The sequence below is a fragment of the Acyrthosiphon pisum genome, chromosome A2 (assembly GCF_005508785.2).
Source record: "Acyrthosiphon pisum isolate AL4f chromosome A2, pea_aphid_22Mar2018_4r6ur, whole genome shotgun sequence".
Classification (NCBI taxonomy): Eukaryota; Metazoa; Arthropoda; class Insecta; order Hemiptera; family Aphididae; genus Acyrthosiphon; species Acyrthosiphon pisum.
In genome coordinates this window covers 28,201,088-28,217,700 of record NC_042495.1, presented here as the reverse complement: position 1 = coordinate 28,217,700, position 16,613 = coordinate 28,201,088, and the positions used below count along the sequence as shown (strand labels likewise).

Sequence of the window (16,613 nt, the reverse complement as noted above, 5' to 3'; positions counted from 1 at the left end):
AGCATTGGGCATTCACCACGAATCACCACAACACATAATCCAAGACCGTAACACTACCACAGTATCACACCGAGTTGCACCCGCGACCCGCAACTCACCTCATCAGTTATCAACACATTTTTCGTAATTTTTCGGCGTTCTTCCCCCTATCAAACCCATACCCATTAATTTGTAATTAGTATTATTAATTTATATTTACATAATGCCTAGGTAATTACCATTAATTATTCAACTCCTACGACAACGACCACACTATTCCGATTTCCGACCGACGGCGGCGTGTCGTACTGTCGTCACTCGACGTTTAGCGTTCACACATTATCCTACTTTCACCGCACCGGACGGTTGGTGGCGGATATCGTTGTTGATTACAAGGCAACACGTCATAATACCATTATACTAGCGTTTCGCAGTATTTGAAGATAATAATATCAGCGTTCCTCGTTCGGCGCTCGCCAATTCTACAGTTTCCAGAACAAGCGTCTGGTTTCCACACACGGTTTACTCCGCACATTTGGGACTGCACGGCGTGCCAACATGGTAAGTTATAAAATAATTAAAATACACAAAATACCCCATCCCTTACACATACATTTACCCTACTTGTGCTGTTCCGTTAAAGGTTTGTACTAGGCTTACACTTTTTTTTCAGCGATTCTCGATTGTTAAATTACTTGTGCAACTTAAAATGAACATAACTCCCTTTAAAATTAAGAGATAAAAAAAAAAAAAAAACCTATGAGATTCACTAGATAATATTCTTATTTGAACATATTTTGATAATATGATAATTCACGTTCATATTAAATATAACAGGTTTAAAATATGGATTAATCAGAATGTACATTTATCAATGTTATCCGTTTGTAAGACGAAGAAAGCGCATGTGAGTGTAGCGTCCTCTTAAGATAATTGCAGATAAAATGATTCTGGAGCACATCACATTTTTGGACGATACATTTGTATAAAATTAACTATTACAGCTCAATTTGTTTCTATTCTTCAATAGTTTCTATAGAATTTTACTAGGTACCTATTTTTTCTTTTTGCGATTGGTAGGTAGTATCTTCAAAAAATAATAAATACATTTAATAATAAATAATAATATACCAACCGATACATAATATATTTTTAAATTCACACCATCTGAATTTAGAGCACATCATATTAACACAATACTTATATAAATCAATGGAACATTTGTATATTCCAGCTGGATTGTAGCTTCTATGAGTATGCCTATCCCAAATCAATTGTTATCTTTATTATATAGGATCCTATCTGCATTTTATAATTTTAAATCTGTGTAAAAGTATATATATGTATATTAGATTGGTAATAACACGGTTTAAGACATACATGTTAGCTATTGCCGGCCCGCTATCCGGTCAGATTGTGTTACGGTTCAGTAGTTCATATTTTTACCACACACGTAATGCGCTAGTAGTAAGTAGGGCTATATTTTACTGTTGGTATATTATCCTAAATGATAGAAATATAGAATTTATGAATTCATGATCATACATTTGATATAAGTAATAAATATATTTATTTAGGTATCTGTATGTAGATATATATATTATTAAGGGATGGTAGTAAAGCAATTAAAAAACATCCAATCATCTTCAAAACTTTTTAAATAATCTTCAAGCCCAGCCAATTACCTACATAACTATAGATATTTTATGAATGACATAAAAAAGCTATAATTGAATACCTATGTGATCTACTTACATTATAAATATATAAGTACAGTTATTATTTTCAAATTAATATTTATCAGGTTGATAGTTTCAAATTGTTATTTGTTGACCAAAGCTGCCAGTCAATAAAAATACATTACAATTACAATTTTTTATGTTGCCAATATTTTTGAATAATTATTTCTGAACATTCACTGATATACAATATACCTTCAAATTCTTTAACTAAAGGTCCACCTACATATATATTTTTTAGAACTTTAAAAAATCATGCAACATTACATTTTTTTATGATTACTGAATAACGATCATGAATTCATGAATAATGATTAAAACAATTATATATATGTATATATATATAATTATTAAACTGTACTTAAATCTCTAATATTATTTTATCATTACAATGGTTCATAATTTATTACTTACAAGTTGAGGTGGACAGTGGTTATTTACTTATTTATTACTGGATCAACTATACTTGGCATGATGTATTTTTAGCAATATTCATTGATACATACCCAGTAGTATAGTAAATTATACATCTTGATACAGAAGAATTGTTGTAGTTATGATCTGATTGTTGAAACTCATTTACCTACTAAACTAATACAATTATAAGTAATAATGAAAAAAATTACTTTAATGGTTTCATTTTTTTAGAATCAGTGTGTGTACACATCAAGTTAACTCGCTTTGTAGGAGATTTTCTTTTTAAAATTATTTTTGAAAGATATTTTGGGCCAGGAAATAAACAAGGGATTGCATCTTCTTTCAATTTCCTTGGATTTCTTTAGAATGCCAATGCTATGTTAGGAAAAGTATAAGAAGTTAATTATTTAAATAACTTATTAGGAATGTTAAATCAAAATTTGTTTATTCATTAATAAGTATATTGCTTTTAAATAAAGTACCTAGGTAATACCAATAAAACATGAATTTATGAGTATCTATTGTAAAAAAAAAAATAGTTATGTCTATTATTTATTTGGCATTAAATAAATAAATAATTATATATATTTATAATTATTTATTATTATACCATGTTTTTTAAATTAATTAATCAAATAGTATACTGAATTAAAACTTGGATATGATAATTTCCATAACATAGTATAATATAGTATATTCTCGAGTATTTTATAATAATATATTAGTATATAAATATATAAATTAAGTTGTATTTATAATCACTATAGTAAATTATTGGACCAAAAAAAATCACAATAGCAAACCGCAAGGTGAAAATGTCATTTCGGTAAAGGCCATATCGAAAAATGTATAATATAATTTACTGTAATGACCCTACTTACTACGCTCTATAGATGTGGTGAAAGTACAGTTTTGACCGCAGCTATCAATGCAATTTAGGCGACCAATAGCTAATTTGTATATCTTAAACCGTGGATAATAATGTTAAATGATTGTCTATGTAGGTATATGACCAAAATAAAATGCCACTATTGAAGCGGTTATTTTATGTACATAAAGAAATTTAAATAATTTTATTTTAATAATAGGTAATAGGTAGGTATGATATTTTTATATTTAGTAACATGTTGCTTAGGTACTTGCACATTGTGAATAATAAAATTGGTATGTAGGCACTACTAAAAAAATAAAATACAAATAAGAATCTTGTAGTAGGCATACCCTTTTATTTTTCTTATGACTAGTCACTTATAATAGATTATGGTTCTGTAATATGTTGAATGTTCACTGTTGTGTATAATATGATGAACTACCTATAATAACTAACTAGTATGTACATTGGAAATTCTGTTGATATATTTAATATAATATTCTGTATAACATAGGTAGGTATAAGTTAAATTTACATAAAAGGAGCCAAACAAATAACTGGATTTTACTGCCCAGTAAATGCTTTCTGGTTTTTTTAATATAAAAAATTAGATTATATTTAACAGATGGTGATGTTTTTTTTCCAGCCGATCAGTTTGTTTGGTTTGCGACTCTCCAGCTCAGTTTTTGATCAGCGAACCATGCCAAATTTAATTAAATTTTTTTTATTATTATTAATATACATTTAAATTATTATAATATACATATGTTGGTCAGTCTGTATTAACATAGTGTAGGTACTATGTTTTAAGAGCACCTGCCCCGTGTCTGGACCCATTGAGAACTTTTTTTGGTGCATCACTGTATCATAGTTTCATACAAAACCATTAGCTATTACTTTTACAAAGCACTTGCAATTTATTATTAAATACTTATAAATTGTATTAGAAGATTCAGAATAACTATTTGCTTCCAATCTAACTAAGACAAAAAGGATATTTAATTATACTTTTATATATTTCAGTCTATAGCCGAATTCTTGGATGGCATGCCATCCTTTGACGAACGCAATTTTTCCCGTTTCTGTCCAGACAATGGTCGAAGCAAGCGTGCACCAGTTTACATAACAACCGATGACCAACCTTCCAACCAAAGTTAGTAGTTATGCAATTATATGATAATAATTATTTTTTTAATTTGATTAGTAGTATTTTTCTCATATAATTAATTATAATTTATAGTATAATGATAATACTGAGGATAATACTAAATAATAAAATATATTATACTGATACATTATATATTTTTAAATAGTTTTCAAATACTAACTCAATATTTGCTATATAGAATTTTCAATGAGAACTGTTAATTTTAACTCTAATTGTTTACATTGTAGAATTAAAACATACAAATTACTGTAATATTTGTAAGTCATTAAATATAAGTATACAATGTGTTGATGCTTTTATATTTTAAGATTAAAATTATGTTATTTTTAGTTTCAAATATTGTTAATGATGAGACAAATATTTTACAACAAATGGATAAAAAGGTAAATATATAATTCAAAGAACCTATTTAACATACTTAACTTCTTCTTAAATGATTTTTAAATATAAGATATTATTTTAACGTTTAATACTATTTTTATATATTTATAAAATTTAAAAACAATTACTTCTGTTGTTACATTAAATTAGGTATTAACATTAATAAAATAATTAAAAAGTATGCAATGATATTATAAATTCAATGTTTTTTAAACCGGTTGATCCATTTAACATAATACACTAGTTATTTCAAAAACTAGTAACATTTTGGAAAATAATTTTTTACATAATTATAAGTTGTTAAAACAACATTTTTTAAAATATATATATACAGTGTGATCGCGCTAAGAGGTACCACTGAATATCTCAGATGGGTGACTTTGTATTGAAATGGGGTTTTCGGGAGGTGATAGGGAGCACTTAAATACATATTTTCAGACCAGTTTCAAATTTTTACCTCACTCGGTACATTGCATGCGCAATACAACTTACTTTTTTTTTTAATGGCAACCACAGTTTTTTTCTGCAGATTCGGGTAGAGTATTTTTTTTAAAACATTTATTGTACAAAAAGTTTTTTTCTATTTTCAAAATTGACCATGTTGGACGTAAGTCAAAAATTGGATTTATGCATAATTCATGTTCAATGATATTTTCATTTATAACCACTGGACATAATAAAATAAGTGTGAAATAATTAAATGTTGGACAAAATCGATTTTATATGGTTGCAATTTGTGTTCTTTTAGAATTTTATGGACGTAACCATATGAAACTCCACTTTCGCGAGCAACATGCCTAATTGACGAACGTGGATAAGCCCTTATGTATGCTAGTACCTGTAATTCTTTATCGTCATCAAAAATATTTGCTCTACGCCTTTGTTGGTTTATTTGTGTGCCAGGAAATCATCCTTCCTGATTTAACCCTTGTAAAAGTTGTAAGACATAATTAGATGGTGGATGGTATCTTTTTGGGGTATCGTTCGGCATACGTCAAAGCAGTCAGGCGTTTATTACGTTGACATTCGCCATAAATTAAAAGCAAATCAACTTTTTCAACGTTATTCATATTTAAAAATCATAGTTTATAGAAGCAATAATAACCCAGACATACACGGATATCGCACACACTTTGTACGAGTCTAGTTACAGAATAAAAGTAAAATGATATTTTTCATCAAACTAATGAATACCTTTGTTTAAATACCTTAATAATTACATTACCTGCTTATCTTATCGTAATTAGGGCTATTTTAAAATAAAATAAAATTAAACTATAAAAATAGTTAAAATTGTAATTCAACTATAGCAGTTTACTAAACAAAAATGATCACATACTCGAGATATTCAATCTAGTAACCAATACAGTATTATTAAATTATTATTTGAAAACAGACAAAGTAAATTAAACATTTAATTGTGTTTTATTTTATTATATCTAGTGGTTATAAATGAAAATATCAAACACAAATTATGCATAAATCCAATTTTTGACTTACGTCCAACATGGTCAGTTTTGAAAATAGAAAAAAACTTTTTATACAATAAATGTTTAAAAAAAAATACTCTACCGGAATTTGCAGAAAAAAATTGGGGTTGCCATTAAAAAAAAAATAAGTTGTATTGCGCATGCGCGTACCGAGTGAGCTAAAAATTTGGAACTGGTCTGAAAATATGTATTTAAGTGCTCCCTATCACCTCCCGAAAACCCCATTTCAATACAAAGTCACCCATTTGAGATATTCAGTGGTACCTCTTAGCGTGATCACACTGTATATATATGTATATATATTTTACTATATTGAATTTTTATCATTTTATCATTTTTTGGATTGCTTCAATGTATAAAAATCTAATTTTTGACAATTAATTTATGAGTTTATAGTATTTAAAATTTAAATCTGCCAGTCATACCCTTCAAGATGTTAGTCCACTACTCTGCTCATCTAAACTATAAATCTTATAAGTTATAACTAAAGACCGGATTTATATAATTTTTAAACTGTAAAATATGCATGCAAACGTGCACTAAAAAAAGTCAAATTATGCAAGAAAAAAATACAAAACATTCATAATAAAAATTCAATTTTTATTTAATTTTATTAAAAATTTTATAAACAAAAAGTAAAATGTATAAAGATCCCTACGCACTGCAGTGGTGGCGTTAAATTCTATTGTCTTGATTTTACCGCCGCGCTAAATGGTCAAATGTGTCCTACTGCAATTCACCGCAATTCACTACTGCAGTGTGTGGGGATCTTTATATAGCACAGGGATGCAGTACAAAAATGTAATTTGTTAAATTGTAATTTAATTTTTAGTCATTAATATATTGCAAACCAAGCAAGTAATTTTAGTAAGTAGGTATGACAAATTAAATTCTTTGAAACATAATATTTGATTTTTAAACATACATTTAATATTTCTTTTTTTGGTTACTCAATACTTTATTGTACCATTAGGTATATATTTATATGCGTTTATGTGAAAATATGGAGACCATTAACTAACGCCGGAATATGTAAAAATATGCAGTATAAAATGTTGATATTTAATCAATCAAGTAATATGAAATTATGTTAAAAAAAATAACATGCATTTTATGCAAAATCCGGTTTTTAATTATAACTAATAAACTATTTCTTGTTTGAAATTAGATTTTTATAGATTACAATCTGTAGTAGAAACTCCAAATAATATTCTGTTTCTTTTGGAATATGATATTGAAAATATGTCATTAAATATAGTCAAAAATATCATGTTTTCCAAAAATTTTGTTTTTTAACTACCTTAAATAATGTTAAAAAAATATTTTAAAAAAATTTAATGTTTTCCGAAATAATGAGGATCTTGCATTAAATGGATCTCACCTATATACTTAAATTGAATGTATAAACAACAGTATAGGTTATTACTTATTACTCATTATAAGGATTTCCAAGCATAAATGAATAAATTATCTTCTTTAACTTTTAAGTGATGTAGCGTACACTTTTTAAATTTAATAATTCAATAAATGGCTATTTAGTATTTACTTAAATCTGTCAAGAAGTTCCATCACTGGATGAATTCTTCCTTAAAGCCTCCAACCCATCAACTCCCACAGCGCTTGTACTTATTGTAAAAAAACACATTTACAGATTGTATGAATAAATATTGCAAAAAAAAAAAAAAGTATTGACTCAACTTTCATATTGTTTTAGAATATCGACCGTTCCAAGCCAAAATGGTATACACAACAATTGTAAAAACGTTCAGGAGAGTAAAAACAAAATTCGTAAAAAAAAATTTTTTTTATCAAGTATAACTATCAAATTTTCGTTATATAAATTCATGTTCATTGAATAAAATATTGAATATAGTATTGTTTTCAATATTTAATAACCCAAATACTATAAATGTAAAAGATTAAATGAGTACCAAGAACCAAAAAATGGATTGGTAGCCTACTACACACAACATAATTTACCTGTTTTTTTTTTTTTTTTAATATCATTAAAAATTATATGATGTAAGTGCCATTAAATTACGAAATAATTTTTTTTTGCTCAATATTCCTGTTTTTTATTATAGTAAAAGCAATAGAAAAGTATTTAACAGTATTCTTAATTATAAAATAATTTATGCAACGATTATAATTCTAATACACCCTTACTTTTTTCATTTCAAGAATAAAAACAAATCAATTTGTCTTATTCAACAAAAAATTATAAAAATATTGGTAATAGGAAAACTTAATCGACCTTTGTGGCGTAGCCAGAAATTTTGTATAGGAGGATGGCTAAAGCCTCTTAGCACCTTTCCCCTGGCTACAGCACTGTTCGACCTTATTTTTCTCTTGAGATAAAAACAAATCAAAAACAATAATATTTAAAACAATTTGTCAGTTTACATGTTCTGACAAAATTAAAAACAGTAAAAAAAATATCAGTGTTTTTTCACCATAAAATAACTATATTTAAATATAAATATTATTATATTAATATAATTTAATGTTCCCGGTGCTAATTTGCGCAACTTTCCTCCATTCCGGGTCCCGTTCTGTGCGACAAATTATTTATATAATGAACCCATTTTGCGTATGATGACATTAGCTAATGGATCCAATTACATCTAAACAACTTCTTGTATCTAATTATTTTGTATTATATTATTATCTGTTAAATATTATGTATGTAATAGTGTATATTATTATTAATTATTAATGCTATATAAATGTCAAGGGCCTGTCCCGTTTACTATTATAATAAATAAATAAATAAATATTATTATAAACGGGGCTCATAACTTATAGCTCAAAAAAAGGTTATTATAAGCGCAATAATATGCTCTTAAAAATATTCATATAAGTGCTTAAATATGCACTAAAAATACTAAAATATGCGAAAAAAAAAATTTATTCTGCGATTGTTCTGTTATAAAAAAAAAATTATAAATTATAATTAATAATGCACTAAAAATACTAAAATATGCGAAAAAAAAATTATTATTATTATTATTAAAAAAAAAAATTGAATAATATTACATCGGAATTATTGTGGTAAACGACTTGTGGTACTCATTTATTCTGCGATTGTTCTGTTATAAAAAAAAAAATTATAAATTATAATTGATAATGAATAATGATACCTATATATTTTAAATATTTTTAAACATATATTTACCTTGAAAGTTACATTGAATAATTAGATGTTTGTACAAGTTTTCAAAGTGAAATGATCTTCGATTGTTACTTAGTAGAGTCCTGTACATTGAAAACGACCGCTCAATGTCCACTGACGTAATTGGTGCAAACTTAAAGTACACGAGATCATCTGTTGAAAAGTCTTCAGGAAGTCCAGGTTCAAGTTCTGTGTTCATAGTTACACCAGATAATATATTTGAAATATTTTTTAAAATTTTAAGACCGACATTTTTGTGGGTGACGTTATTGAGTTTATTAAAAACAGCTTTTCCAATTGGTCCTTGAAGGGTTTCAAAAACTTTTTCAACATTTTCAAATACATTTATAGCTTCAGCTAATGGTAGCCCTTGTTTTTGCAACTTGGTAATGGAAACTGTTAAAATTGTAAAATTGGACTTTATGTAGGCCAAATCTCTTTCAATACCAGCTTTGGAAATATATTTTTTGGCCTCTTTGATGCTAACAGCATCATCGGCGTCTAGTTTTTCGAGAATTTTACGTATGATTTCAATGTTTTCACAATAGTAATTCGAGGCGATGATCCACGTACTCCAACGTGTTATAATAGGCTCCGGTGGCAAATTTAAATGAGGAGCTTCATCTTTGAACAGTTGAACACGGTTTGGTGCTTTTCGGAATATTTTCTTAACACTAGAAATAAGTTTGTCGACATTACTAAATTTGCCCCTTACTTCCTCTGCTACTCGGTGGAGTCCATGAGCTGTACACGTAATATGAATCATTTTGGAATAAAATGCTTTCAATGTATTACCAGCTTTTATCATATAGGGAGCGGCGTCGGATGTAAACAATAAAACATCCTCGTGTTGAATACCAATGATTCCGATAGATTTGTCGAATACTCTGCAAATAGTCGAATAATTTGTTTTTTCTAATTGTTCTGAATGAACTAAATATTGTTTACCCGGGTAATCTGCTTCAAGTATACCAACAATTATATTAGCAACAAACCTACCTTCAACATCGGTAGTTTCGTCAATGCTGACCCAAACTTTTTTACCAGACAGTTCAAGTTTAATTTTACTCATTGTTTCGTCAAAAATGTCATCTATGTATCCAAGTCTCAAGTTTGTTTCTGTAGGAACATTATTTCCGGTATAAGTTTCCAAAAATGTACAAAAGCTTTGATTTGAAACTTTATTCAGTGGTATATTTGCTGATAACAACGCAAAACACAAATCTTTACTGAATGAGGACTTTTTGGTAGAGTTGGTAACCAATTGTTGTTTTTTTTTTTCACTTTGATTTTCTGCACGTTTAACGGCCTTCATATGTTTTTCGGTTTTTAAATGTTGTGTGATATTAAATTTTTTTTCGTGGTTAATTTTAATATTACAAAACTTACATAGTAATACACTAGCGTCGGTTGCAAATGTATTTTCACCAAATTCGCGAACAATATTTTTAAGACGACTAGAAACAGAATTGTTTTTCTTTAGGCATTGTAAAATAAATTCTGTATGAACAAAACTATAGAATTTAGATTGCGAATTCACGAAATGAACTAGCATGCATACAATACGAACAATCGGAAACGACTGAGTAATAATCTGTAATCCGATAATGATATCGGAATATCTAGATAATGATTTCGGAATATGCTACAATTTCTTTAACGATGGGATTACCAAGTATCAAGCATACACTCTCGCTAGGTCGCACGTCATCTAAACTCGTATTGTTATATATAGTTTTTTCTTATAATATTATAAGAACAATTAATTGACACGAATTAATTACTAATATAAATAATTAATACGACTATAATTACTTTTTATTATTAAGAAAAAATTTTTTAAAAGCTACGGAACTGAAAACAAAAAAAAATAAATAAATATTATGGAAAAATAATATTGGAAAATAGAAAAAAAGCAAAATAGCACTTATACTTCGAAATATGCAAAAATATGCAACATAAAATTTCGAATTTAGCTTCTTGGGTATCTGAAACAAATTTATAGCTCACATAGGTATCTCTAGGACCTCTCAAAAAAAATATGCAAATGCTAGAAGTTATGAGCCCTGATTATAAATATTCAACATTTAAAATACTTATTCAGTCTTACTTAGTCCTGATAAAATTAAAAATAGAACATAAAACACAAATCAATACTTGAAATATATTTATCATCCTTAGTCAATAAAAATTATGAAAAATGCATTAATATGAAAACTTAATCAACCTTATTTTATTTATGAGATAAAAAAAAACAATATATGAAATCAATTTATCAGTCTTACTTTGTCAAGATGAGATTAAAAATAATACATAAAAAAATATTATCAGTATTTTTCACTACCTATTAAACAACTAAAAATTTAACATTTAAAATACTTTAAAACTTAAACAATTTATTAGGCAATCAAATAAACCTTATTTTATTGATGAGATAAAAAAAATAACAATGTATATAGAATCAATTTATCAGTCTGACTTTGTAATGAGGAGATTGAAAATAGTAGATGAAAAAAATAATAAGCTTTTCTTTACTATAAAAACTTAAAAGTATAGTATTTTGAATATTACTTCATAATAAATTCTTAATGAATAAAAACTACATAATATTATAAATTTGTAATCTTATTAGCTCTCTGTTTCCTCTATCTCGTCTTCTTTTTCTACAGTTTCAGCAGTAGAATAGGTATTTCATCTGCACTGTATGAATAAACAACATTTATAGAGACAGCTGAGTCATTTTTTTTTTTAAATAGAAGAGATTTTACACTTGTTATTTTAATAAGATCATCCGATGAACTTTTTAGATTGATTGGAAATATTGATGTAGATAATGTTTACCAATCCAATATATCACTGTATTTAAGTTCCATAATTTAAAATGGTTTAGGATTTACGCGAGCGTTGTGTATCAAAGTAGCCCACTCACTTGGAGCCAACACAGTTTTTTTTAAAATATAATGTTCAATTGTTGCATGTATGCTGTCAACTGGCATGTATGTGTGATCCGGTATAATGAAAGTTAATTTAATTTCTTTAATATATTCTAATTTATTTAATAGTGTTTCATAAATCATTGCTAGCATTGCTTTATTTTTATTCTGCCCCGAGCACGAATCACAGCACAAAGAAAGACCTTTGTACTTTTTGGATTTCTCAGTTTTTACAAGATATTTGTGCAAACAAGTAACAATTTCATTTGATCCTCTTTGTCCATCTGTTTTGCCCCACAAAAAACAAAATGCATTACTAGTACCAGAATCGTATATTGTTAAATTATAATATGCACTATACTTTCTACTATAGTATAAATTCATATTACCACTATGTGGAGTGCTTAAGACTTTCTACAAGTCAAAACTAACACATAAATAATTTGTATTACATTTTGAAAGTTCTTGATCAAAAATGAAGTTTTCTTTACATAATAATTTTGATTTTGCATGTTCATTGTTCATACTCTGTTCAGGTTAAGATTGAACCGGCTTCGCGCATGCAGACTGAGCCGCCGAACAGTGCCTGACCCCCTATGCGATGGCTATGCGTTCTGTGATTTGCTGGCCGTCGTCGATCATCGGCGCCGGTGCTGGCCGCCGTGCATACACTCCCACCAATGTCCGAAATGCGCGAAAAAAACGTGTTTTAGTCGAGCCGCTGGTTCAATCTTAAACTGAACGGAGTATAGCTACTTCTTCATTTTCTGTTAAATTTTTCACTGTTTTTATTGAGATAATTTTAGTAGTTTCTGTATAAAGTTATCAAGTTAATTCATTATTTCACTACTATATTTGTTATGGGGACTTCCCTTACCGCGACAGTCATTTTTTTATACCACAATTTTGTACTGTGTAGGTTAAAAAACTTTGTGAAATGTCTATAGTTTTTAGAACATACTGTTGACATACAGCTTTTCTGCGCATACCCAAATTCATAAAATACCTTCTTGTTAATGTCCTTCTGCTTATACCTTTAACACGTTTCCTGACAATATTTTCTTCAACTACAAAATTCGTTGAAAATATTTTTACGATTCTCTTCTGAAAATTTATACCTCCAGTGATTATAACAATTATCCTTACATGGTACTGGTTTAACTGATTTTCCTTCAACTGAATTGTTTTTAAGCCTTTTACCTTCTTTCTTATTTTTATTTTTAGTTTTCTTATATCACCAATGCCAACAATATTAATATCAATATCATAATAACTTTGTTCAGATGAGCTTTCATGAAGAATAAAAATATCTGCATGAGGACTATGTTCAAAACTCTTGTCAAAACTTTCTATAGGATGTACAATATTTGTAGGAAATAATTCTCGTGAACAAGAAGGAATTTCTATCAGTAGTTTTAAAGTACTACTTATGCTGCTACTACATTCTTGCACTTTTCTCAAATTGGGCGGTAGCCATTCCTCAGTGTCCCTACTATAGTCTTCAGAGCCTTCTAAAAATTCATAAAAATGTTATCAGTGTCTGCATCTATTGTATCTTTTTGGTTCATCAGATGTCTAAATAGCTTATTTGTTACAACATCGTGACTACTACTTACCAGTCATATTTAAATTATTCTTTTGTGGATTTAAATTCATTAAATTATTACCATTTATTCCATTTGGTCGAATATTATCCAACGCAGCTTTAAGTATTTTTTTTAGATCTAGTCGTCATTATTAAGCCTACAATAAAATATAAGTGAATAAAGTTAATTAATTAGAATATCAATAATCAATAATGTCTACCTACAATTCAACAATTGTTGTAAAAATTAATAAATTGTATAAAATAAAAGTATGCTGTAAACAATATTATTAATGTTAAGCTAGCAGTTTTTTTATATAAGCGGCATTATAATCTAAGCTTAAACAACATCATTTACATGATAATGTGATGTAAGCGACCAATTATTATTAATCACGGAAGTACATACGTTTACCGACCTACTTCGTACTCTGTGGTATTAATTTTAATCATGTATCAAACAACGTAATGTTATGTGAGTGACAAAATATGTTTTTAATAATACATATGGTTATTTGTAATTACTATATTATAATAAAAATACTTACTTATGAAACTATTCATGTAATAACTATAAAAATTATGGGTAGTTCATTATTTATTAACTAGTTAATTTATTAATTAATTATTAATTAACCTAAATTGTGTAAGTACTAAATAATTTATATAGGTAATTCTATAAATGTATAATACTGAAATATTTTAATATAAATAATATTGCGATACCGCGATCTTTAATCGTGCTGGTACATAATAATATGACGTCTCGTTATCAAATAATGTCTGCTGTAACCGCCAAAAGAAAAATATGTGATAAATGTAATATGATGTAAGGGGCAGTGCAGCCACTTAAAGCATAAATTTATAAAATGATGTCGCTTAAGCCTACTTTTGACGTTTAAACTTCATTTAAACAGCACACCTGCTAATTAATGTCGCTTACGAGTTAAGAGTTAAGTTAAGATTTTTTAAAAAAACTATGTAAAATCGTACAGTTAATCAATTGATACGATAGTAAACTTAATCGATTCGTCATTCTGGCGTTTACATAATGATACGAAAAAACGTGTTGTAGAACTGTCGTTTACGCCGTTTTGGCTTGGAACTGTCGATATAATATATTACCAACAAAATCACAGAATATATATATATAATATAATATATACATAATATAAATATATATATAATATATATTTAGCCATTTAGATATTTGTTCTTTTTGAATCTTTTATATCCATTTTTAAGGGTTATAATTATATATTACAGTAAAATCTAAATTGAGTTACACTGATAATTATGTTTTATATTAATATTTACAATTTATATTCTAGTATGGAGGTATAAAAAGGGAATTGGTTGAAACGAGCAAAGAATCTGGCTCATCATCTAGAAAGCGTCCAAGAGCAGACGAAGGTACATATCATATATTGGAAAACTTTTTGCAATAAAATAATTCCAATGCATATAAGTTCTCTAATGTTTTTGGACTAAAATTCCTGATTTGATTGTTTTTAAGAGAAATTTGCTGATTTCTATTTATTTTGACATGTAATTTATGTTTATTATATCTTGGGGACCAGGTGTGGACTCCTAGTCAAAAGTCTAAAAGTACCACACAAAAAATTATACTTTCGTCTTTGGCTCATACAATATTATGATTGCTTATTTTAATTTATATACTCAATATTAATGTAATGCGAGCTAATACAATATTTACATGGTAGTCATTAAGTTATACATATTTATATGATAATAATTTTGATTATAATGTTAAAAATAAATTGATTACTGAATAAACTTGTACAAAATTCCTATATTTTGTATATTATAGTGAAACATGTTATGTGCGTTGTTAACTTAATATTATACATTAGAATGAATTGACCTATTGTCATATTTAAAGGTAAGGTTATTATATGTAAAAATAGGGTATCTTATGAGTTTATATTGATAAAACAACACAATATGTGGGTGGGTATGCTTGTAGCGTCTCTTCATAAGTCAACAATATTAAAATTTAACTATAAATTACAATAATATTGTACTCATGTTTGTTTATTGCTGTATAAAGTCTTATTGCTATAACATAATATAGCCTTAGCCTATGCTTTATATCCATTAAAAGTAAAGTATATAATATTATTTTTATAAGTAGGTTCTGTTTTTTAACCCAGTGTTATACAAATAGTGTGCTAAATATTAAAATCTACTGCAATCATTTAAACTTGGCAATATTGACTATTTTAAGCTGAATAGCCTAAATACAATCTAACCATAAGCAAATATGAGCTAGAAAACTTATGTATTCACTATTAATTTTAATTTATGTAGGAATTGTAAAAATTCTTGAGTTTGGGTATGAAAAATGGAAATTGATTTCTGTTGTTAACATAGTATTACCAATGATAAGCTTTGCAAAATATGATAATATTATGTGTTATTCACAATCATAGATTGTTTAAATATAAATAAACAGAGCCATAGAGTGATATTGGGGCCTTAAGCCTCCCTAGAACAGTTTATTAGATATTAGATATTTTATCAATGAATAACAATTTTACTTTAGTGCTGTAATTTAAAAATATTATTCATGGGTACTCGACATTTCCAAAGAATATTATTATATTTTAATTTTATTAGGTTTATGAAAACGTGATAATATACAAATAATATCAACTCAACTTACCAGCTACTGTATTAATAATACAAATATAAAATATCTTATATTTCTGTGCTGATGGTTAGAATCATCCTTTTTATACAATATTATATAATTTAATTCAAATTTTACGTCATCAATTAAAGTGACCCGCAAAATTAACCGCACCCATATTCATAATAGGTTCTTGATGAGATCATATTTTGGTAAATAATAATA

General features: G+C 27.3%; 1 protein-coding gene across 1 annotated transcript; it reads left to right on the top strand.

Moving 5' to 3' along the window:
• The first annotated feature begins 14 nt into the window (after positions 1-14).
• Positions 15-15,431, top strand: LOC100575330 (DET1- and DDB1-associated protein 1-like). The gene is made up of 4 exons (XM_029490481.1): positions 15-540; positions 4,030-4,159; positions 4,505-4,557; positions 15,067-15,431. Exons 1-4 carry the CDS (start codon positions 538-540, stop codon positions 15,181-15,183), a joined length of 303 nt encoding a protein of 100 aa, XP_029346341.1. The 5' UTR covers positions 15-537; the 3' UTR covers positions 15,184-15,431.
• Positions 15,432-16,613: the final 1,182 nt, after the last annotated feature.

Bases quoted from the DNA above. Each gene is read 5' to 3' on its own strand.
- LOC100575330 (XM_029490481.1), top strand. The intron at 4,160-4,504 runs GTTAGTAGTTAT...TGTTATTTTTAG, and splicing joins TGACCAACCTTCCAACCAAA to TTTCAAATATTGTTAATGAT. The intron at 4,558-15,066 runs GTAAATATATAA...TTTATATTCTAG, and splicing joins TACAACAAATGGATAAAAAG to TATGGAGGTATAAAAAGGGA.